Source organism: Acipenser ruthenus, chromosome 2 (genome assembly GCF_902713425.1).
Source record: "Acipenser ruthenus chromosome 2, fAciRut3.2 maternal haplotype, whole genome shotgun sequence".
Classification (NCBI taxonomy): Eukaryota; Metazoa; Chordata; class Actinopteri; order Acipenseriformes; family Acipenseridae; genus Acipenser; species Acipenser ruthenus.
This window is the reverse complement of record NC_081190.1, coordinates 25,860,206-25,886,344: the sequence shown is the minus strand read 5'-3', so window position 1 is coordinate 25,886,344 and position 26,139 is coordinate 25,860,206. Positions and strand designations below refer to the sequence as shown.

The 26,139-nt window shown below is 36.5% G+C and overlaps 1 protein-coding gene across 2 annotated transcripts in view; it reads left to right on the top strand.

The window, feature by feature from the left end:
• Window positions 1-25,667, top strand: part of LOC117408461 (AP-3 complex subunit sigma-1) — a 30,933-nt gene extending 5,266 nt beyond the window's left edge. Inside the window, exons 3-7 of one of the 2 annotated variants that reach the window (XM_058992662.1) lie at window positions 2,662-2,773; window positions 5,594-5,665; window positions 11,459-11,566; window positions 18,877-18,918; window positions 25,064-25,200. In XM_058992662.1, the coding sequence (XP_058848645.1) occupies window positions 2,662-2,773; window positions 5,594-5,665; window positions 11,459-11,566; window positions 18,877-18,912 (328 nt within the window). In that variant the 3' untranslated portion in view covers window positions 18,913-18,918; window positions 25,064-25,200. Of the gene's footprint in view, window positions 1-2,661; window positions 2,774-5,593; window positions 5,666-11,458; window positions 11,567-18,876; window positions 18,919-25,063 lie in introns of both variants that reach the window. The other variant, XM_058992659.1, reaches the window with a different exon arrangement.
• Window positions 25,668-26,139: the final 472 nt, after the last annotated feature.

The following is a 26,139-nucleotide window of genomic DNA, read 5'->3' as shown; positions in this document are numbered from 1 at the left end:
GATATTTATATAGTTACCCATTTTTATTTTGCAGCTGGTAAACCTTCGTAGAAAAAAAAAACATGTTCTAAAGTGTTTACCAGCTGCAAAAAACACTCAAACAAAAAGTATAATCTGGTTAGTAAACAGTAGATGTCCTTGTAAAGTAAGCTATCAAATTTAAACTATAACCGGTAATGCAAGCTGCTTTGTCCCATGAAACCTGATAGAGTTAGCCCAGATGGCTGACAGCTGCTATTGTACCTGGGGCAGGAAGGCATTACTGTCTCAGAAACAATTTGATACAAACTACTGTACTGTAGATACAAACATTCTATTTCCAGGGTTACCAGTACAATATATACACATCTCGGACAAAATATGGTTGTCGTTTTGCTTTTTAATGTACCTTTTTGTCATACCAGTACCTTGAATATACATTTCTCTTCATATTAAGCTGTGCCATGGAATGCTTTGTTTTGTTCGCTGAAAGTGCTAAAAATAATTAAACTAATGATTACTTATACTGTAACTTCCCCAGGGTATTTTGCTGACTTGGGGCTCAGAGACCAGTAGGTCATAGCACCTTGCTGTATCTGAGGAAAACCTAGACAATTTGCAAACTATCCATATGAAAAAGTGTGCCACTATGGATCCTTAAAACAGGGGTGCTGACTGTCTCCTTGAGGTACTATGAGGTCCAAAAGCAATAATATTCAACTTTTTTTTTTTTTTTAGCACTGGCTCAGACTGCAGTAACTTTGCAAGCAGTCGTTCACTGTACTGAACACCTGCAGGTTTATTTGCTTTAAAGATGCTTTGATAACAGCGGACCATTTTTGAAGGTTAAATAATTTTCTGTGCATTGTACTCCAGAATGTTTTTTCTTTTGATTGTTCATTGTTTGTTTTATACATGTTTTAAGTCATCAGTTTTTAGTTTTCGTCCACATACTTTAATAAGTTGAGGTTTGAATTGGGCTGTGGTTCTGGTTTCTAGTGGGCTGTATACACCAACACTGTTTTCAGTGATCCAGCATGTACCTCATTTGTAGCCTGCTTGTTTTACTCCTCACACAATCTTTTTGGTATATTTATTGATTTGGTACCCACCTATACAGGTACGCATCTCCTGAGTGACATTTACACGTACAATATATTGTAGACCCTGATTTGATGTGATACAGACATCTGAAATGTCTTTGTATGAGATAGTTTGGCTTCTATGAGCTGGAAGTCACATTAAGATTTACAACGTTCGAGCGAGGTAGATGACAGAAAAAAAAAAAAAAAACCTAAAATATTTAGACAGCAACATGATCAATTGATCAATAATATTACAAACACTGCACAGAAAACCTTTGCAGGCATTGAAATAATTGAACAATACCAAACTAGGCTACAATCAGTCAGTGAGACCTGGCAAATATGTCAGATCCCCTTGGATTGAAAGAACCACAAGTGAGTACCACTGGTAAACAATTTCTAAATCTTACTGCATGTCTCCTAGTCCTATTTAGAAAATACTGCAACAGTAACGTTCTCCCTGGAAACATCAGCTTTTTTTAGTGACATATGGGAAGAAACCCCGTGTGGGGAGCTGTCAGAAAAAAATCAAATAACTACAGGTTGATTCATGCTGTTTGTTGTGAAAAGTTGTCCTTTTGTATGCTACAGGTTATTGGACAAATGTTAAAATACAGTGTTTGTTTTCTGGCCCTGAATAAGGAACAAAAGATGAACATTTCTCACAGTGTTAATCTCCCCTGGCAGATGGCCTTGTGTGGTGGAAGATTAATATATCCATTTGAAGACACATGGCATGTGGCCAAATTGTTTCATCTTACTGAGACTGGCTTCAGAATGGAAAAAAGTGGCACATTAGCAGGTCAAAGCCCCATGTCCTTACCTGTAAAGTGATGGGGGCATTTTGGATTATGATTCATTTAACTGCTGCAGTAATCATTTTTATCCACAGGTCGTGCAAGTGTTTCCATAATTCATCATGAAAAGATTCACTGACCCGCTTTGCTCCTGTGAGCATTACATATGACTAGCCTCGCTAACGATGTGGAACAACATAAAATCACAATCAGAGCGCATCGAAAATGTGCCTTTTTTTGGAAATGTTTCTTTCTTTTCGGGTTAATATCTGTAAGCTTTTCTTAACTTGAACTCTTTCAGCAGATCTACGCACACGCAAATGCAAAGAAACTTAACATTTACAGACAGATATCAAATTATCGAAACGGTATATAACTAGCAAGAAACTACTGTCTAAACAATAAATGAACTGATGCTTCCTGTAATCTGTTGTTTTATGCCTTTTTGAAAATGTGCCTTTTCTTTGCACTTCAAAATATGTTCCTCAGTCATTTAATCCTGAAGTAAAACTGCAGTATCTGTGCTGTACACGAGGAATGAGGATATCAAATAGTGTATACTGACATAAGTATTTGTTGTTTGTATAACTTAATTTGTTTCTTTAGTTTTGCCTCGCTCTAAATCTCCCTTAACACTAATTTATGCTTTGTCTTTACAGTTAAGATATAGGATACCGTTGTCAAACTTGAAAATGCCTTAATTGAAGCCAATTATTTTGTTAGCTCTGGCCATCAATACTTTAATGTGTAACATTTAACCTTGTCAAAAGCTCTTGTGTTTTTCTATTTTTATTTTTTAGGTTGATTGGAGGGTCAGACAACAAGCTTATTTACAGACATTATGCTACATTATATTTTGTCTTCTGTGTGGATTCTTCAGAAAGTGAACTGGGAATCTTAGATCTAATTCAGGTATGTTACAAATGCATAAATAAAAAGACTGCTCAAAGAGCAGCTTGGTAAAAGTGTGAAGTTTCACATTTCACTTCAATGATTTGTTGTTATCTTGCTGTATTTCATTTTTCAGCCATTGCATCCCGGTGGCTTCTTAGAAGTTGAAAGCACCCTTGAAGCCTCGAAATGGCTCAAACATGTCTTCTCTCTAAATTCAGCGGGTACACTACTAGCGTGTAACCAGTAACCTGAGAAATACCACACAGATCCAATAGTGGCAGAGTGTTGCAATTCGACAGGTTCTGAGTTTTAAAAAAGTTAACATGATGCGATTTAAGGTGCCACACTTAATGTGTACACTGTTCATATTAGTTTACCACATCAGTCATGGAATTAATTTGGTACACTGTTTACTTTATGTATTATTTATTAGCACAGTTCCTCTCAAAGTCTGTATATTGGTGATTTATGAAAAACATGCTTGGTACTTTATATACTATAAGAAAGGCAGGTTTGTACTTTGAGCATGATCCCTGTGCTGCAAACTAACAAATAAAATACTCTGATGCATAAACTAAGCCCTTCCACTACAAAATTTTACACTATAAACAAATTACATTGGCTTTTATAGCTGCTGCTGAGGTATTTGGCCTGCTAAAAGACGTCAAAGCAATTAAATCAAAGATCCACCTTATATCATGTAAAAAGCGCCTTTTCCAGTAATAAATGTATGCATGCAATTTATAGAAAAGTGAATATGCTGGGTAGTCTGAGAGGTGACACGTTTGTGTCTTGTCTGCAGCATATAAAACCACTGTATAAAAAGAGGAGCAGGGACACACGTAACCTGCCTGAACAGTATTGCAGCATGTGATGCAATGCCACCAAGACTCAGTGTGTAGGTTACAGTAGCTTTTGTTTGTAAGGTGCAGTGCAAAATCTCATTTGTAGAAGTGCAATACAGAACTGAGAAATCTATGAGAAATTTTATCAGCCATGTGAAGTGTGAAAGATCAGTGACTGTTCTAGTTGCGAACCCTGTGATTGAAAATGGTGCCTTTAGAAATGGAGCTATGCAAACGTGAATAATTTTGTAGTGTGTGTATTACTTTTTGATCCGTTTGAATAAAATATAGAAAAGCATTGCTAATTGGCTTAATGCAACTTGAAGTGTGATGTGAAAAGCCACTGAAATATTAATACCTAGATGAATGAGGCACATCAAATATGAATGCAGCTTTGGGAGCTGGAGCGTGCATTTTTAAAAGCGTCATTGCAGTGTGCTAGCTTTTCGTGGTTTAAATTATCTAAGGAGGTAAATAATAGGATTCGGCAAGTAGGCAAATTGCAATATCTGACACCTTATTTATAGCAGACACCCATGCATTGGCATACATAACCTGTGGAGATTTAAGATTAGAAAAACAACAAACATGCGACATTCGTGTACGTATATAGCAATATTCATAATGAAACTTTTTATTGAAGACAATTGCATAGACAATCAATATTTTAAAAATAAAATTGTATATAAATGACTGGAAATGTTTAATTTCAATAAAAATGAATAAAGCAATAAACTTAAATATATGGTGTCATTATATCATATATGGAAATCATATGTTAACAGTAAACATAGAACTGTCTGTGTCTGCTGCTGCTAGAAGAATATATATTTTTGTGCTGGCTGTTGCATGTCTCTTTTTAGAAACTAATGTGGATTAGACTGTGAAAAATACAGGATCTGGACTCTCCACAACAGCACTCATAAGGGCACACTTCACAGTTTAATTACTTAGGCTATTTTTATTGTAGTATGTTGGGTCACTAGCAGAGAGGTGAACCAAGTCAAATTATTCTATTATTTGTATTTAAATTTAAAACTAAATTAACAAATATTAATGGTTAATTAACAGAAAAATGCATTATTTTCATTTCTATTGCCATTTAAAATAACAGAATTTTTAAATTGTATAAGTGTAATAACCTTGAATAAATAGTCACACAAGCTATTTCAATGTAGTCAAAGGGTTATAGTACAATAGGGTATTTATACAGCTTGATGTTTTGATGCATGAGGAAAACAGCAGAGGGCGCTATTTGTACATGAAAGCTTAGAAGGTGGACTGGAGCAGGCGTATGGGCTGCTTTAAAATCATTAGAACTGTGTATTCTGATAAGTACTGAAATCCTGTGTCCAATGTTATTTTCACTTTAACTGAAGTGAAGTCCTATTACCTGGAACACAGGAAGTGAACAGGGGGAGGTAACTATCATCAGATGTACATTATTGTGGCAGGTTAAACAGGCTTCACTCTGGGGGGGGGGGGGGGGGAGTGTGGAAACTAAGGAACTACTACAGTGCGTTTCCTCAAGCTGCTACATTGTAACTGGCGCAGAATACAGTTTCTCTACTTCTAGGTTTTCCCAAGCACAAGGAGGCGACTGTCTTGCATCAGTGTCTAAAATGTAATGTCTGTGTACTTTATAGCCTATAGCTGGAATGGCATTTGAAAGGTGGTGTTTTGTTTAAATACATCAAAAGAAAAGAAAAGGGTGAAAAGTTAATCTTTGGCCTCTGCCAGGAATCAGTGTAGGTAATTGTCTTCCAGACCCTGAAGCTCAAGTTCTGGTTATGTTTTCCTTAGCTCAGTATGTAAGACCATCTTGTTTCATTTACTCTCCCCTCTGCACCCTGGACCCTTCCCAACATAGTGGGAGGTGGCCTAGGATATTGAGATATTCATGTAAAATATTGTATGCACTACAGGTATTTATTTTGATGTCTAGTTTTACCTAATTGCAACCTAACTGAAAAACACCCTTTTTTTCCAACAGGTATTTGTGGAAACACTAGACAAATGTTTTGAGAACGTCTGTGAGCTGGATTTAATTTTCCATGTGGATAAGGTACAGTGATAGAGTGTGCCCTTTTGTTAATGTTCATTTCATGGAAGTGTTGTATTGGGGAGAATGATTCAGATATTTGGATAGGGTGCAAAGACCTGATGTGGGCCAACCTTGTCTTAAACAGTGCTTCAGGTCTAAATTCTGCTTCTGGAGAAACTTGGGTGTGGAGTACTAGAGTATAATATAGTGTGTAGACTGTGCAAAGCATCTATTGATGCCTTGAACTTCATTGCAATTACATGTATTGTAATGCGTTGTATTCACTCTTGCCTGCTGGACATACTCTATGTATGTAGATACCATTAATTAATATATAAATAAATAAATACATTTTATGAATTTGAACAGAAACCAAAACAACTGACTGGAAATGGATGACAAAGTAAACATGGGTGCAGACCAGAGTTTTACACACAGCTAGAGAACCACTTGTTCAATTGTGGTGACTGGCTAAAGACATTCGTATTGAATGTTTAAGAATCTGGGGATACAGGGGGGCTCCCGCGTGGCGCATCCAGTAAAGGCGCTCCACGTGGAGTACAGGATGTGCCCTATAGTCTGGATGTCGCGAGTTCGAGTCCAGGCTATTCCACAGCCGACCGTGGACGGGAGCTCCCAGGGGGGCGGCGCACAATTGCCAGAGCGTCGCCCGGGGGGAGGGAGGGTTAGGTCGGCCAGGGTGTCCTCGGCTCACCGCGCACCAGCAACCCCTGTAGTTTGGCTGGGCGCCTGCGGGCTTGCCTGTAAAGCTGCCCGAGAGCTGCATTGTCCTCCGACGCTGTACCTCTTGGGTGGCTGCATGGTGAGTCCACAGTGTGAAAAAAAGTGGTCGGCAGACGGCACACGCTTCGGAGGACAGCGTGTGTTCGTCTTCGCCCTCTCGAGTCAGTGCAGGGGTGGTAGCGGTGAGCTGAGCTTCAAATAATAATTGGCCATTCCAAATTGGGAGAAAATAATAAAAATAATTGGCAACGACTAAATTCATTAAAAAAAAAAAAAAAAAGAATCTGGGGATACTGTATATTTAGTCCTTCAGTCTGTTCAACCTTCTATCAGTGTCACACTTGCACATGTACATGACCTTTATCTAGAGAACCGTTTATGCAACTGTAACAAAACTTTATAAGGACATATGAGAGTATGTGGAGGCATCTGTCCATCAGTCTGTTTGTCATAATTCCATTTTTACAAGTGCATGTAGGTTATGGTGACTGATAGCTCTGTGTTTTTACAGCAGTGTGAGGGGGTGCATGTCCCAAATTAGAGAGTGACATTAGGACGGGGCCCGCGGACCCCACGGGATTCCCACGGTACGGGAATGCATTTCTCTTTGTTTGTGGGTATGGATGGAACGGGTGGGACCGGGAATAAAGAGTTTTAAATCTCACGGGAAGGGATGAGAGCGGAACTGAAGGCTGCGGGAACGGGTGGGAGCAAGACTGAAGGCTGCAGGAAGTACAGTACCACAAGTAACCCTTGTATCAACGACGCTCATTTTAATTGACTCACCCCATTTAGTGATGTCACTGGCCCACCCATTCAATTCAACCACACTACATCTTGCTGTCGTTGATTGCAACTAACATTTACAGTAAAACTGTAGAATACCTAAAACCTTGGCAAATAATTGGATTAATTAAACTTATTGGGAGTTCAAGTTGGAGTAAAACTCAAAAGACTGTGGCCCTCAAGTGTTTGTTTTTTTTGTGTGTGTTCTCAACACGTTATGCATAATAAAACGGTTGAAGTAGGTTTATGTGGTTCTTGTTGTTCTTGCAATAGGCCATATGACAGTAATGAATTAAATTTTAAAAATTCAACAAGGAACAGGATGAGAATGAAAAACACAAGGAAAAAAATGTCATACAGCGAGAGGCTAAAAGAAATCGGTCTCTTCTCTTTTTCTTAAATATCACGACACGGGAGGGGACAGGACATTTTTTGATAAGACGGGAATGAAAAAAAACATGTACGGGATGGGAAAAAATTCTGGTGGTACAGGATGGGAACAAAATTTACATTGAAACATTTTTCACAGGATGGGATGGGATTGAAGCCAAGTTTCATTCCTGTGTCACTCTCTATCCCAAATATACTTGTTGAGATTTGAAAAATGCAATTGATGGCAATTTCACATTTCTTCAGAACAAAGATACAACCATTGCAGAACTCAAAAGCTGAACTTTTTTCTTGTTTTGGTAATTTTTGTTGAAGTTAGCAATTTTATAATGACACACAGCTGCATAGCACCTGGGGAATCTATTGCCTTTTCAGTATGTTGACAGTACCCAGGCAGGGGTGCGTTCAAACATTAATTCCCTATGTATGTTTACATGGAACTTGTTCAGCTACACTACTATTTAGACTACTACCCAAATGCATAGGAATTTATTGGAATAAAGGTTTGGTATGTCCATATGGTTTTGAGCATTCATTTACATAATACAAAATGTATCTTGTGCTAGAGTTGAGCTAAGCCAGTCTGCGTATAACCCTTATTTATAAAACACTCTAAAGTACTGTAATTTATTATACATATACTAGTGACAGTACTGGATATTCTGGATGGTATGGCGTAATGACCCAGTAACTCATAGAAATGTAAGCCTTCCAGGAAGGAAATAGAGGTAAACCCCCAATATTCTGGTGTTACTGGTGCTTGTCTAAAAATACTAGTAGTTGTATTTCCATCTCTTGTTGGGGGTGTATTTCACAGGCGTTTTAAGTACTTTTTTAGGGGGGGGGGAGGGGGGGGGGGAGAGGAGGGATTAGAGGAATATAAGTCATTTCAAAACATCTCCTCAAAAAGTGTATTTCCAAGTTGTCTGGACAGCATTACCCAACTGTAGTACAAAGCCCCTCACTCTGTTAATCCCCTAGATAGCTGTTGGTATTTCCTATCGTTCTGCAAGACTGAAAAATATCTGGCTTTCCTGAATTCTGATACCTGAATGTCAATGCAGCATGTACATTTTAATGTTTTTTTTTAAATCCCGGTTCTGTAATCGGTCCCATTTGTATTTTGTTAAACGTCCACTTGATTTTGAAAGATTTCAGCCCCGACTGTTATATTGAAAAGCAAATGTTTCCTCAATGCCAACAGAGTCAAACAGCTGTTTGCTAATCTGTCCAGTGTAATTGTCAAAATAATGACTTTTCACTTTTTAACTTATTTATCTCAAATCGAGTTGTGGATCATCTTCTTGAAGCTTTTGACTCCCACACAAGTGGAGTTTGTCTTCCTGCTGTGCCATGGTACGTTGTTGTATGTAATGTTTGTTAAAGTGTCAGTTTGATTTAAGAGAAAACACTCCGGTGCATGGATAACATCTGGATTTGGGCAGGGAAGGGGTTGTTCATTTCAGAAACAGCACATATATTGTCTATTTAATTAACTACGTAAAAAAAAAAAAGAGTTCTGATTTATGTTAGAATTTAGTAAGTAGATTGCTGGAAAATAATACTCAAAAGAACCATTTCAGTTACCTTTCTAGTGTATTTAACCAGCCTCCATTAAACCCAACATCTCACAAGAGCTCCACTTCCCACTGTGATCAAAACAGGACCTCACTTGACCATATAGAACCCATTATTCTTTTGTATGTGGATCACTGTTTTAACCTTTATTTAACTATATATTTCTGATGAGACCTCTCATTTGGCACATTTGCATGTGAAAATAGTGTTTTATTTGTAATAATTTTGAACTTTTAGACGTTATTTTATTAATTAGGAGAGACAGATAAATGCCAAGATCTTTTGTCATAGGCTTTGAAAAGGTAAAGACAACAAGAGGGGACATACAAGAGTGACACTTTGCCTGGATATAACAGGCTGCCCTAAAACTTTCCAGGAGTTTTTTTTAAAGACTTTGAAGAGGAAATGTTTTCCTCGACAAGTTTTATGTGATTCTTATGACGCATTCTTCAGTGGTTTATTTTTCAGCCACATATGGTGTAAATCATGCAGGTACATGCAGGCAGTGGTTTGTTTATCTGGTTCATTGGAAGCTGAGGATGTTCATGGAACTGGTGCCAATAACCACTGTCCTGCCGTCTTTATACCCGATTTGTGGAAAACTTTGAATCTTTTAGACAAGAAGCTGCCATCCTTCATCTTAAGAGGAACAGAACTGAAGCCAATAGGAGTGATATATTGCTGCAGTCTTGGCATTAAATATAATGAAGCTGTGGGTTCAAAAAGTCAACTTAGAACCCAGTGAAAACACATAGCTTCAGAACAAAATATACTGTTGGTGCTGCACGACTATTAAAACACACCTGCTTCTCTGCTAGTGCATTTTAGCTTAAACTTGCTAAGTCTTGATGTCCTTCAATGTCCTTTTTAAACATTTAACTCGGATTACAGCTGCGTAAACTGAAGACACACTGAAGACACGCTAAATTCTGCACCCTTGGGGTACAAATAAGATGCACTGTTTTATGGCATAGAGTGATTTTAGTTATTTAGTTATTTATCTGCCTTCATAGGATTACTTTTTTCCATCTTGAATGAGAATTATATTGAGAAATAAAACAGAATATATATATATATATATATATATATATATATATATATATATATATATATATATATATATATATATATATATATGATATTTATTTTTACTTATATAGTAATAGGGGACATTTGAAAAAATTGCAGTAAAACATCAAAAAACTAAATCTTCGATCAGAGAATTACATTTTTATTTTTATTTATTTTTTGTACAGTATCCTCCAGCTTTTAAATTTGTAAAGATATTCTGTAACTAAGATTGTAGTAATAGCAATATGATGCCATTGCCTTTTACATGAGCAAATACATCTGGCAATAAATCTCATAGAGTACATGTCTTCTCTGCACCTGTAAGCTATAATTCTCTCCCACCAGACCTTGGATATGCTGTTAAATCTTTTCATCATTATGACCAACTTTTTTGGGTTTGTTTGATATAAAAGTAAGGGTTTGTATAAAGGAGTGAGTGTTGTGTATCATTGTTTGACAGCAGTCTCCCTGAACATCCGCGTATCATCATCTTAACTGTACTGTAAATGATGACCATCTCTTCTGTATCTTACTAATTGACTGGCAGTCAGAGAGGTAAAGGCTTGCTGACTGCTAGACTGTCTTCTTTAGGGCAGGGCTGAGCTACATTTGCACTACAGGGCATGATAATATTCTCTGTTCAGTAGCTGCCTCACTTGCTATTTGGATTGAGGAATTTTAGGGCAGCAGTGTGGACTAGTGGTTAGAGCTCTGGACTCTTGACCGGAGGGTTGTGGGTTCAATCCCCAGTGGGGGACACTGCTGCTGTACCCTTGAGCAAGGTACTTTACCTAGATTGCTCCAGTAAAAAAAAAAACAACTGTAAAAATGGGTAATTGTATGTAAAAAATAATGTGATATCTTGTAAGTCGCCCTGGATAAGGGCGTCTGCTAAGAAATAAATAATAATAATAATAATCCAGTGATTTTGTCTTTTACAAGCACAAAATGCATGAAAAAAGGAATATTTAGGGTAGTCCCTTTGATAGTTGGTATAGATAGATTTTACTGCTCATTGGGTGCATAGAACCATTTTCTTTACATTGGTAGAGTAATGCATTTTGAAATTTAAAAGTAAAACATTTTTAGAATCAAATATAACAATACACCATTAAAAGTCGTGACAAAATTTAGTTTTTTTGTTCTTTACTTGTTACTTATGGAAAAGTATTCTCAGTGTTTGCTTTTTATACATGACAGAACTGAAGAGTGTGGAGTAATTTCTTGTTTTTGTTTTGTTGAAAGGTTCACAATATCCTGGCTGAGATGGTAATGGGAGGAATGGTGCTAGAGACGAATATGAATGAAATTGTTACTCAGGTTGATGCTGAGAACAAAATGGAGAAGTCTGAGGTAAGAGCCCATATAGCAGACACTCTAGCTATTCTAGCATGCCTGTGGAACCCTGCATGTCCCCACTTCCCTGGGATGCCCTCATGCAAGGCACCAGGCCTGCTTCTGCTTCTTCTGCTATTGTTTCAGTGTCACTTCTGCACAGTGTGGTTTTGTAAAACATTAACATTTCTACCTCTGCTGCAATTTTAAGTTAGATGGTTCCTTTTTATGTACACTTTTTACCACCTCAGTATCTACCTCAAGCATCAGTTATCCAAACCTGCAGCGCACATAATGAATGCTCTTCAGTCTGTCTACATATATCCATATATCAGAGGTACAAAGCCAGCATCACACATCCTCTGCAAGTGCACAGATTGCTAATAGAAGTTTGATCTCTTAGCTGTGGACATAAGGCAGCTCCTTGCTCTCTTATAACAAAAGAAAAAGGTTTTGTAAGATTTGATGGTGCTTAAGTCAAAGATGTTAATAAATAAAATAAGATATACATTCTAACCTGAATGATTCACCCGCTGTTTTAAAGTACTGGGATAAGCAAATATTTGTCTTGTGTGTCGCCCTGATTTGCCTACATAAATGTGAATACACCACTTGATCCTTAAAAGATACAGAAGGACCTTTTTATTTTATTGTGTTGCATGTTCCCATGTGTTGCTACAACTGTTTACGTAAGGTGTGTGTATTATTATTATTATTATTATTATTATTTTTTTTACATTTTGACCACTTTTTAAAACTTTTTAAAATTGCATTATGTGCCTCAAGATGGCTTCCCATGTACCCGCATGGACCTCTCAGAACTACATTTCCCACCATCCCCCTGCTCACTGGTAAATCCATCTCCGTTACATATGGGAGCAGGAGGATGATGGGAAATGTAGTTCTGAGAGGTCCATACGTATACATGGGAAGCCATCTTGAGGCAGGGAATGCAATTTAAAAGTTTAAAAAAAGTGGTCAAAATGTAAAAAAATAAAAAATAAAACAATACACACACCTTACATAAATAGTTGTAGCAACACATGGGGACATGTAACAATAAAATAAAACGGTCCTTATGTACCTATATATATATATATATACAGTATATATAATGTATGTGTGTGTGTGTGTGTGTGTGTGTGTATATATATGTGTGTGTGTGTGTGTGTGTGTGTGTATATATATGTGTGTGTGTGTGTGTGTGTGTGTGTAATTAGTTTAAAAATAATCTTAGTTAGTGCACTTCTAAACAGTATGGATTTTACCATGGCCTCATTGAAGATTTTACAAGTTTGTAACGTCTCATGTAGCAGAGCCATAAGGGTAAGGCCTAACAAGTAAGACATCCTGAAATGTAGTTGTCCGAGTTCACCAGGGACAGAAAAGGAAGGAGGGACATGGAGCAGGGTTGCTTATTTATATGTTTACATGTAACAACTTAGCAAGACAGAGAGATGGTTTGCTCTATTGTTTAGATTGGATGTGCTGTCTTGTAAACTAGCCATGTCCAATCTTGCTTTTGAGTAGTCTGGACAACTATAGTTCAAGTGAAGATGAAACACTTGAAAGGGGAAGGGCCTCAGCAACTGGCAGTACAGCATGGCAGTGATAGGGAAGCAGCTCATACTTCTAGCTGCTTTTAGAGCCACAGACATGCTCACTAATTTGTTTTAGGTATTGAATTCACATATAACATTCTAGTTCAAATTTGCTCATTACTCCACTAAATGGAACTATTATGAACATTGCCAATCCCCATGATGGCCTGTCCAGCCTTGATTTTTAACAACTCTTCTGGGAGTCCACTTTAGAAATTATTTGGATCTGTTCATATACTCTAAGAGAAATAATAGATTCACATTTACAAAAACACAAGTACAGTTTTCCACTTAGTTAATGTATGCTGTATCTCAATGATACCTTTCCAAGCACTGTATTGCTACAGAAGGCTCGATGATCCTGTGGGGTTTTCCTCCTAGAACTCACAACCCACAAGCAAGAAACTGATACCAGTGGCTACAGACTTTCCACCTAGGGTCTTAAGACATGCTGTCTTCCGCAGCAGATGTACGTATAATTACTTTAGCAGAGTTTACAGACATTATGTTGCGAGCAAAAAAAAGAAATATCTTAATTTTAAGACAGCAAACACTTAGTGGTACAAATACCAAAAATAAAGATGATGGTTGTGCCCATTTTTAAACAATATTTTAGCAAAATCAACTATTGTACGTGGTACAGCTGTACTGCAAGACTGTCTGGTACACTAGATAATGATTTCACTTGGTGTTGACAGTGTGCAGGGGGAAAAGCAGGGTCTTCAAATGTTCTGAACATCCTTTTCAATGAGAAGAGTGATGATATCCTGCCCTCCCTCTGCAAGTTCATTCAAGACTTGGCAAGAATGGTTAATAAAGCATTCCTTTGCCGATAGAGTACACAGGGTTCAAAACTGAAAAAGCTGTCCTAATTCAGGATTTAGAATTTTACAGGTGTCTTGCTGTAGTTGGAAATTATTTATATTGCCTGTTTCACAGACCCTGATTAGTACTAATCTTGGACTACCTAATATTCCTTTGGATAAGGAACCCAAGTGGTAATCAGGGTCTGTGAAAGCAGCCAGTACTGCAGTTAGATTGGTTTAGCATGGCATGTTTACTACAAAGAGTACAACAAAAGTATTGTTTTTATGTCATTGTTTCACTATAGGTAGATGCACATAGTCTAACAAGTTTTTAAAAAAAAATATTCACAGGTTATAGTTTTCACTGATTTCACAAAATTGGTAACTGTGTTTGCTAGAAAGGTTTGCCCATCAAAACTTGAATTACAGATGAATATCTGTTTTTGTAGCATCAGGATTGATTTAACCTGTATGCCAACTTAACTGTTTCTCAGCCTCTGTCATTCCTAGGTAAAGATCTATTCTAGTGACATATATGACATTATCGAAACTATGTAGATTAGGATTTGTGTTAACTGTGATGCTAAATTACAGTAATACAGTATGTGTAAGAGTAAGTACTGTAGCTTCAAATACAATATTTTTTTTTGTTACTGTTCATGTGCCTTTTAATGATGTTTGCAATCATTCTTAGTGGTACTTATTGCGATTTACTCAAATATTGTGTAGGTCTGTGCTAAGGCGTCCAGGAGCTGCTCTTCAGTTGTAGTTACCTGTCTTAGACCTATGTTATGTAGGATTGATCAGATGTGTCTTTATATTAGTAAGCACCAGCACCATCTAGTGCACAGCAGTATATTGCCAGCAAAACTGTTGACAAATGGCAGCTCACCAGATGGCACTGGCTGGTACTTGTATGAAGACATTTTAGTTGATATTGTAGCCCAGGTTACATACATCTGAGGCAAGCAAGTAGAAATAAGGAGCAATTCCGGTGAGTGCAGCTAGAACCACTCATAAAAAGTTAAGGGTAAATGCATTCAGGGGACGAACATTTAATTTGAAGCTACTTGCAGTGCTCTTAAATGTATTTATGTATTTTAGATGACGTCCTGCTAATCTCTATCATAGCCTCAATGGTGCTCAAAAGGAGCATATCTGACCATGCACTTGAGAAAAGAACAGTAGCTACAGTATGTATACAGTCGTAAACTAAAAGTATTTGGGCAGTTTAAAAAAAAAAAAAAAGAGAAACACCACAAAGAAAGTGATTTTTATAATTTCTAATTGTTCTATTAAAATATATAAATTAAAATAGAGCTTTATAATAAAACAACATTGTTACATAACATGCATAAAATGAAAAATAACATGCAAAAGCACATTTCATACTTTGACAAAAGTATTTGGGCAATCAACGTATTTCATATGAAACCCATTTGTTGCTAATTATTGACAGTTATCATTATTGAAAACCAACACCTGATAATCATAGAATAAATACATAATCAAGTGCTAAAAAATAAATTGGACAAAAATGGTTAAAACTAAAGAGTACAGCAACGATCTCAAAATGGCAGTGATACAACTAAATGAAAAAGGAGAAACTACCAGAAAAATAGCAGAAAGACTTGGTTTACAGAGGAAGCACTGTGTGGGCTGTTATTGACAAACACAGGAGGACAGGAACTACTGCAACTAGCTCCAGGTGTGGAAGACCAAGAACAATTTCTGCAAAATCTGGAATAAGAATTGTTCGAGCAGCCCGGCAAAATCATCGGATTTGCAAAAGATTTGACACAAGAATTGAGAGAAGGTGGTCAAGAAATTCAGGAGCAAACAATTCAAGGATATCTTAAGATGAATGTCCATGGGTGAAAACCAAGATGCAAACCTTTGTTAAAAACAAAACATTAAAGAAAGCAATTTTTAGTTTTCCATTGAATATTTGAAGAAGTCTGACGATTTCTACAACCAAATTTTATGGTCAATCCAAAATACAATTTTTTTCACCAAGAAAGCAACAATATGTTTTGGAGGAAGAGAGGAGAAGAATTTAAAGAACAGTTAATCATGCCCAGTGTTAAACGTGATGGAGGTTGTGTGATGGTAGGGCTTGTTTTTCTTCCTCAGGCACTGGCAACCTTTGTATCGTAGAAGGATCAATGAATGCTGCAAAATATCAATAAATTTTGCACTCATTTGTTACCGACTGCTAGAAGGCTTATTGGACGGAAGTTTGTATTCCAGCAGGGTATTGACTCTAAGCATTTTGCGAAGTCTACAAAGGGATTTCTGAAAAAAAGGAAGATTGCCGTATGTGTTGAAGAATGAGCAAAAATATCTCCAGAAGATGCCAGGAACGGTTTTCAAAATATATAAAAAAAAACACTGCAAGCTGTAAAGGAAGCAAAGTGTGGGCACACAAAATACTTTTGTCAAAGTATGAAATTAGTTTTTGCATTTTATTTTTCATTGTATGCATGTTATGTAATCATTTGCTGTTTTATTATAAAGCTGAATCTCTAATTTATATCTTTCAGTAGAACAATTTAGAAATTATAGAAATCACTTTCTTTGTGTGTTGTTTTTTTTTTTTGGTTTTTTTTTTAACTGCCCAAATACTTTTGTCTGCGACTGTAATTGTGAATTACACTAGAATGTAAGTTTAACTAAACTTATTGATTTCTAACTATCGACATCTTCTCAAATTACAGGAATAGCGGCAGAAATCACATTGGCTAACACATGTTCCAACCAGTGCAAATATGTCACCATACCAGCACGACTCGGAACTTTATATACCACTCTGACTGATTCATTTGACAACCAGATAACTTTGGTAGGGTAGGTATGGGGTGCCATTTTAGAAGCGCAGCAACACATTCATGTTTTTTTAAAATATGGTCCAGTATCCGCAGGTCCAGTCTACCACACTCAAGTCCTCTAGTAAATGTTATAAATTCCCCACTAAAAACAAAACAGCTGCATCCCAAGCCAATGAATCATTCATGCCAGATGTATACCTCGTCTTTGACTGTTCCTAAAGCATCAGATATGTTCTCTTCTCTTCTCTCTTTGGACCTTCCATAGACTTGACTTCCTTAAGGATTGAAAGATGCTTTCAAATAAAGATAGTACTGTATATTGAGTCTTGCTATAGCTAATGGCTTATATCAAGGTACTGTTCAATGCAATATAGCTTGCATTATAGGGCTGTGTAACTAAATGCAAGAATTGAATAATACAGTTACATCAAAAAGTATCTGTGCAGTTAAGGTTTCTAACACTAACTGTACCTTGCTGTCTAATTGAACAGCAAGGTAAATAAAATTAGCAGTAAAATAAAATTACCATTTAGGAGACAATATTCAGTGTTTTGTGTGGTTTTTTGCATATTCTTAAGAGTAACTTGGAAATGTACTGGTATTTGGACCTGTATGTATACTTCTTGGTGAAATTGTATACTTAAAAACAAACAAACACTGAATGCTTTTTTTTATATATACAGTTGTAGTCAAAAGTTTACATACCCCAATGGAAATTTATAATTTCTAAAATCTTCTCAATCAAATAATTCTAGGAAAAAATCTTTTGTAGCAAAAGTTTTGCTTTTGTAGATGAGGAAAAAAAAGTCTTCATTTAGATTGGGACTTTGACTAGGCCATTCCATAACCCTGATTTTATTCTTCTTTAACCATTCCAAAGTAGATTTTGAGATGTGCTTTGGATCGTTTTTGTGTTGGAACATCCAGTTCCAGTCCCATAGAAAGATATTACCACTTCCATGCTTGACAGTAGATATGGTGTTCTTTTCTTTGTACGCCTCGCCAAACTTTCTCCAAACATAACGACTATCAGCGTGACCAAATAGCTCGATTTTTGTTTCATCACTCCATAAAACCTTTGACTAGAACTCATATCCCTCATTTTTGCTAACTTTAAGCGATTTGTCCTTTTGACATTTTCCTAAGAGTGGCTTTTTCCTTGGCCTGCGACATTGAGACCTTCACCATGCAATACTCGACCTATGGTTGAAATGGAAACCCCAGTCCCACTTGCAGCCAATTCATTTTGAATATCTTTGGCAGTCAATCTCGGATTGTTATTAACCTTCCTCACAATTCTTCTACTTGCTCTTGGTGGAAGAATCTTCTTTCTTCCAGACCGAGGGAGCATCGTGACAGTACCATGAGTCTTGTACTTCTTGATAATAGAAACAATAGTTGAAACTGGGACACTCAAGTGCTTGGATATCTTCTTGTATCCTTCTCCAGCTTTGACAATAAATGATTTTCTGCCTAAGGTCTTCAGATCGCTTTACTTTTTCCCATATTGGCTTATTGGCAATGACACCAATCATCCTATGCCTAACCCTTTTCTACTCTCTAAGAATGTTCACCTACAATCCAGCATTTTCTATAATTGTAGACATCTATTTCTTGTAACTTTTTTTCCCTCATCCACAAAAGCACAACTTTTGCTACAAAAGATTTTTCCTAAAATCCTTTGTTTTCGATAAATTTCTAGAAATTATAAATTTCCATTGGGGTATGTATGTAAACTTTTGACTACAACTGTATACTTAATTATAACAACCAACTAATGAGGTATCAACCTTTTCTTTCAGCCCCATGTGAGCCTAGGCATTGCCCAGTACTTGATGCTTAATTTTCATGAGTATTTGTGCTAGTAGTTGTTCTCTATTTCAGTTTAAATGTTTGTGCCAATACAGTAAAATAAAAAGTCAAAGTGACACATGGACAGTTTTGTCAGTAGGTCTATGGTTGGTCACATCACTCTTTCTATTACTGTGGTAGGATGTATTGTATTTTTAATCTTTGTGCTTTAAGAATCATTCCTAATTTCTTTCCTGAACTCCTGACTCTTTTCTAGTTCTTTCCATTCTTCTCTCTTACAGACCTTTATCTTTCAGTCTCCCAGGCAGGACAGGTAGATACAGGTACTGCTGACTTTCCAACAAAAGCCAAAAATCGATCCACATACTTGCTATACAGTAGTCTAAGAAATAGAAAGCAAAATGATGTCAGTTGGTTTTGCAGCAGACCCAAAAATGACATTCTAAAATAGATTTTCTTCACCATGCTACCCTTTTTGCACTGTTTGTATTTGTTGCCTTAGCTTACCCTGTATTTGCTTCTCTTACAACTTTTTTTTTTTTTAAAGGTTAGCTGCATCTGCCTTTGTCTTCCTTGTTTCTGGCATTGCAAAGAAAGCAAACCTACAGTCTGTATGGACTGTGGCTGATTTTTAAATTGGGTATTTGCCAGTTAGTCCATGTGGCACGAATGCAGTGCTTACTGCTGTACGGGTTAATAGATGCCAACAAGCATTAATTGGAGCTCAATGCCTGTACTTTAACATAAAACCACTTGCCTACCATGTAGACCCACAGATTTCAATAGAGGGGTGCAGAAAATTCAGATTAGACATGTAATGTAAAAATGCTTTACAAGATTTGCCACTGGGCAAATATCCTGTTTAAACGGCAATTACTTCATTGACCACCTGACGCCAAGTAAAATTTGCTGTATTAAAATATGACTCCCTTTTTTAAAAGGACCAAAAAGTGAAGGAAGTTAAGGCAGACCTACATTAAACCTAACATAATATTACATTCAGTCACGTATTGAAAGGCAACCTTCAGTCTGAATGGATAGCATTTAAGAGAGAGAACCTGTGTTTTTTGTTTTGTTTTTTTTGGGTCTCAAATCTCAAATCTAAGGAACCACCTGGAAAACAAAAAAAAAACACATCTCTCTCTTAATAGTATTATTCAGATGTAACATACATAAAGACTTAATGTTTTCTTTTGGTGCTGGTGCTCACAAAATTACACTCATTAACAGAGAAATTCAATCCGTGTACTGTGTCTTTGTACTCAACCCTGTCATAGTTTTTAGCCAACTTTGCTCAAAGTTTGTTTTCATTCCTAGGGAGGGTGGGTCAAAGTGAACTGATGTGTGTTTATACAACATAATACAAGTTGTTTTTGTAGTAACTGTAACCCAGAACCATTTAAGTTTAAAGGTAATTAAGGAGTGTTTTGACTCATTTCAGCAATAACTGGGTATTTTGGTGCTCTTGGGAATGTGGCTGAAGCACTAATCACCAAGTCAGACATTTCCTTTAGATGGGAAAGTGTGTCGGAGGTAAAAAGAAAAAGGAATACAAACTGTTTCCAATGTCGTCCAACACAATTTGATTCATGTTGCCAGGAGAAATAACTACTGACCTAAAACATACTTGACTTACTTTATCCCAGTAATCACTACGCAGACCGTCATTATCAATACTCTGCTGACATTAGTTGCCTTTTGTCATGCTTTTGCCAATTGTAATGAAGATTTGTTATCCTCAATTGAATTGCTTCTGTTCCTAAAAACCTCAGCTTTCCATACTGAGTATTAGAAAAAGAAATGTATTTCAATGTCACTTAGTCCAGTTCCTTATAAACACACCACACTTACTAAATATAATTAACTGCAGCAACTTTAAGAGTTTCTAGTGGGGAAGAAAAGGTTATCTAACTATTTTACTTTCTAGCCATCCACTGTTACGTGGGTACTGCTATTGAAGCCAAGCATATGCTTTCATGGTAATGAAGTCAGCTGGCTCTGAACCACAAGATGTAACTAAGGTCTAGTCTCTCCCAAAGTACACAGTAGTTATTCCCACCTTGTGACTTCATCCACCTCATACATTATTCCCAATTGCATGCTGCAATTTTAATTTGAACTGCAGCTGTGTGCTACAATAGTACGCTGCTGTAAGTTGTTCAAATGGCATCAAACAAACACATGGTGTTGCCTTTTTTCAGAGTTTAGGAAGACAAGAAGGTGAACCCAGTAATTACTGGAGGTCTTTATCACAAGCCTCACTTTATCCCATCTAGTTATTTATAACAAATGATCAGCCCAGACGGATAATGTAAAACCTTGTTATCCTGTGTTATCCGAACAGCTCCCTGGTACCCTGTGATGTAGTGTGCTACGCTGTTCTAAAACACCTTCAACCCTCTGCAGTACAGTACAATATAGGACATTATAGATTTGTACTGCATCATTTCTGGAGGTTTCTTGATTTGGTCCTGCGCTATTACCAATTTTAATGTAAGATTAGAGGTGCACTATGGGCTGCTCTGTGTTGCTGCTCAGTATTCCTCTATAACACACAATGCTTTTTGTATTTGTGCTTCTGTCTTTTGATTACACCCAGTGTCTTTGCATGTATACTAACTTGGTAGACATTGTAACAAAATAGCCAATGGGTTCAATTCAATAAAATATACAAAGTCTAAGTCATGTATTGTAGTTACCACTAATTACTAACACTAATTCTTCAGCTTATAAGACATTATCCATTAGTAGCTACTACGCTTATATCTGAAGAGTCTTCTCTCATAACCAAAGAACGAACAATTCTTTGGTTGAAATACCAGTGGGGAAATGGAAATCTCAAACATTTGAGGTAAAATTTGTTTTAGTTAACTTGTAGCTTTCTGATATTGATGAAACCGAAAGGTAGCTCTTAAACAGTTTTAAAAAAAAAAAAAAAAAAAAAAAGAAGCGGTTAATCAAAATGTGTGATGTGCAGATTATCATTTATTGAATTGAAATCATAGCACGAGATAGGACTTTACAACTATAATTATATTTCTGCTGGCTTATTTTCAGCATATTTGTATTACAAAATACATATTTAAGTTTTAAACCCTTTCAGTTAACCCTTTCAGATTCTTTGCATGACACTGTTTCCCTTACCAGTTACCAGTAAATGTCCCATGACTGTGCAGCATGAGTCCTAATGTATAGCTATGGCCAAAAGTTTTGCATCACCTAGAATTTTAAGATTGAGACATCTATATGAACATAATTTCAATCTTTTATTTAACATCATGTAATTAATGAAACTATAAAATTATATCTCAAAAGTCTACCGGAAGCCATAATGGTAGTACAGTATTTCATGTTAGATTTCGAAATGTCATTTTTCAGTTTGTCAAAACTACAAAGCGATATGTATTCAATAATGTTAATGTAACATTATTCAGCGGGTTTCATTCGACTTTATGAAGCAAAAATAGTTAATTCTATAGGGTGATGCAAAACGTTTGGCAATAGCTGTAGTCTGTAGTGGTTGTATGCTTGCTGTCAATTTGATGGAACTGATTAAATGGAATGCGTGACTGTACAAATATATTTTGGAAACCCTATTACTAATGATATATTTAGAATTTTGTATAATCTACATTAGTTACATGAACCCGTTGAATAAAATGTCACTCTTTATTGACTTGTGTAACTTCCAACACTTTAAGCAGTGTGAATGGGCTTTTGCACAGGGTACCACATGTCCATCTGTGCCACAATGCAGTCTGTAAAGCTTGATTTTATCCCGTTCCACCTGAAGTATGCAATCCAGTCCACTTTTTGAATGTTACAAAGATAACATTTAAGTACGCATGCTTCCCACTTCCATTATATCAACAAGTATAGCATTTTACCATCTCTATTTATATGGAATGATTTTTGGGTCTCTTCCTCCATCAATTTGGAGAGTTTAGCCAGACCACAATAAGTGTCCCGGATTGATTTCAAACCCCTTTCATCTCTCTCCCTCCCAGTTACAGATGTACAGTGTAGGGAATACACCTTCTGTATAAAGGATTACATTTTTAAACACTTTGGAGTGAGAACCTAATCATGGTGGCAAGGGCCTAGACTGGGAAGTCACTACCTGGACATGGGGTTTCTTAAAAGTTTGTATCCACTTTCTGCAAACTAATAACATTCGAATATATATTTAGAATAAAATGAGATTTTAAAAATGCGATTCGTTTGTGGTAAAAGCATTTTGTATTAATAACAAAACCTTATTTTAAAATGACATTTAAATCAGGTTTAAAAAAATATTGTCGGGCTCCTGAGTGGCGCATCCAGTAAAAGCACTCGCGTCTGTCTGGGTGTCATCGGTTCGAGTCCAGGCTATTCCTTTGCTGACCGAGGATGGGAATTCCCAGGGGGCGGCACACAATTGGCCAAGTGCCTCCCGGGCGGAGGGAGGGTTAGGTCGGCCAGGGTGTTCTCGTCTCACCGCGCACGAGCGACCCTTGTAGTTTGGCCGGGCGCCTGCGGGCTTGCCTGTAAGCTGCCCAGAGCTGCATTGTTTTCCGATGCTGTAGCTCTGAGTGGCTGCATGGTGAGTCTGCAGTGTAGGAAAAAAAGAGGTCGGCTGACTGCACACATTTCATCTTCGCCGCTCTCGAGTCAGTGCGGGGGTTGTAGCGGTGAGCTGAACTAAACAAAAATAATTGGACACTAATAAATTGGGGAGAAAAACTAATTGGTGACTACTAAATTAAAAAAAATATATATTGTTTTCTGAATATTTATTTTTTCTTTCGTTTCACTACGATTTCAAGAAAATTAACTTTCGCCATGTAAGAATTTAAAAAAGTAAAAGAAATATTGAAAAAAACATGTTGACTATTGTCAACTGTCCAATTAAGTTACAGTAACAATTGCACAGATCAGTTACCATCTACTCCACAGACATTCCATGAAAAACATACAAGTGTATGAATCGACGTTTCTCACACATTGTGTTCTTAGTACTAGTAAAAGGTTTGAACTGCCCAGCTCAGTTAGTTCTGACACATACTTTACATTACTTGAAGATTGAAACCAAATAGTCCTGTATAAAATAGATTTTTCCTCAAAAATTGAAGAAATGTAATCTCTTTTGGGTTTGTGGGACTTGAACAGCTGCCTACCATAAAACATCCAACGTACTTTTGTTTCTTACAGTCTAATTTTTTTAATAGGGTCATGTGTTCAACACATTTTTTTTTTTTTTTTTTTGTAAATGTTCTGTTAGGAGCAATTTTACAAATTGAACAGCTTTAGTGTACAGTGTGGATTATTCAAACACAATCTGTGCATAGCGGTAGCATGGGTGTGCACTGGAAACTATTTGAGATGTAACTGACCCCATGGCAAATTAAAATGAGACTGATAAATCTGTGTATAATATGACAAAGAGACACCCATTTTGCTTCCTCGCCACTCGGATTCTCTTTTTCTAAGGTGGAATCTTTATGGTTGTTAAAGACGCAACTAAAGTTGGGGTAATAATTATGGATAATAAAAATGTTATTGGATATGTCCATGTGTTTTTAGTTACACATTAGATTCTTTAAAATATTTCCTATACAATAAAAACACAAATCATAAGAGTACCAAAAGTAAACTTTGCATTGGGATACTGTAGCTTCTGGTGTGCAGTACAATATCAATATTGTTTCCTACTGCATTTTGTATGTCTCTTCCCATCAGTTATGCTTATTTTTTGTTCATATTATTCTCTGAATAAAGATCAGGATTGTTAAGGTTAGCTTTAAGAGTCTTCAAGTTAACCTGACCACTATCACCATTTGCTGGTTTGGAGCCTGAACTTGATGTGTTCATTCTAACATACTGTAAATGGTTAATTTGTGTATACCAATGTACCCTTTATGAATCAATAGTATCAGATATGTATGGTTTAGCATACGATATACCATAGTCTATGTACAGAGGGTAAAAGTGAAGGTTAAAAAAAAAAAGTCTGGTTCATACACGTCTCCTTTTTCATTTATGCAATTAAAAACAGATGTTCCTGAACAGATGTTTTGCAGAAATATTTAGAACAATCAACAAAAAAACACACAAATAGGTCACTATTGCATAAAGGAAAGTAATTGACCACCCTGATCTAGCAACAGGAGCAGTAGTCAGAACTATAAAGGTTCCACCTTAATTAGTATAAAATAAGTTCAAAGTCTTGATGGCTACAGTGTTTATTGTTAAAATGTGAAATCTTTTGACTTGGCTTTTTCTGGGTATAAGACAAGACACCTAAAATGTGCATGTGCATCTTTTCAAGTAGTGTTTTGTATATGTACGTCTGTATGTTTTGTATGTGTTTCGTTTTATACTTCACACAGTGTAGGTTTGCTTGTCTATGTGAATGTATCATATCTAGTGTTTTGCATGTGTATACCTTGGATGGTTTTGGATCTAATTGTATCCTCCTGTTGTGTGCAGGCTGGTCTAGCAGGGGCTCCAGCACGGGCTGTGTCTGCTGTAAAGAATATGAACCTCCCAGAAATGCCTCGAAATATAAACATTGGAGATATCAGCATAAAAGTGCCAAACCTGCCCTCCTTTAAATAATGTGGCTGCTTCCAGTACACAAGAGTTAACAAATGTTTACGATGCAACTGTTTACCAAATCAAAGAAAGGTTTAACTTTTATTATCCAGAAAAAAATGAAGGTACTGTGTGATTTTTTTCCTTTTGTTTTGTACATGATCTTATTGAAAATTAATGTTACTTTGTCTTGCTTTATGACTTTATTAAGGAACTGGAAAGTTATTGTGTGCTTTCTTAATTGCATTCCTCTGCCCCTCAAAAGGCATGTTGCTGTGTCTTGGCTGCTCAGTATTTAAAAAAAAAAATCATATAGTATTTAAAACATTTCCAGGACTTTGTAAAACCAGTTCTACAAATTATTCACATATACATTGTTTGGTTTCTAAACCTTCAAAGCATTATTTTTATTTCCTTTTTTCCTGCTTTGCTTGTTATTTTACAGTTGTTGCATTTTATTTTCCTGTTGCAACGTAATAAAGTATTAAAAACAACTTTATTTTTGGCCTGGAATGCTGTTCCCTTCCAGGTTTTATAGGTCAGAGGTTTAATTGGTTCAATGTAATAAGTAAGGACTCGGTTAGAACAAAGCACAGGAAGTACTGCCTACCACTGCACTAGAAATATGAGTCAAACTATACAGTATAATTATTTATACAACAAATGCTGAGAAATCTAGCATCAAATAACTTGTTCATATTCTTACAGGATCTCTTCTTGCATTTGTTATAATCCAACGACAGTAAGACTGGGCAAATCGTGCTGTTCCAAATCACCCTGCATTGTTAAACAGATGTGGAGCTTGATCTAAAGAAATTCATTCTCATAATTCAGTTGTTTGATTCATATTTAAACATACTGGGCCCTATTTAGCAAATATGTGCGCAGCCACTTTCGCTAGGGCAAAAATGACAGCCTTCGCGAACCGTCACGACAGCGTACGAAAACGAGATTTAGAAGTCGGGTCTCAT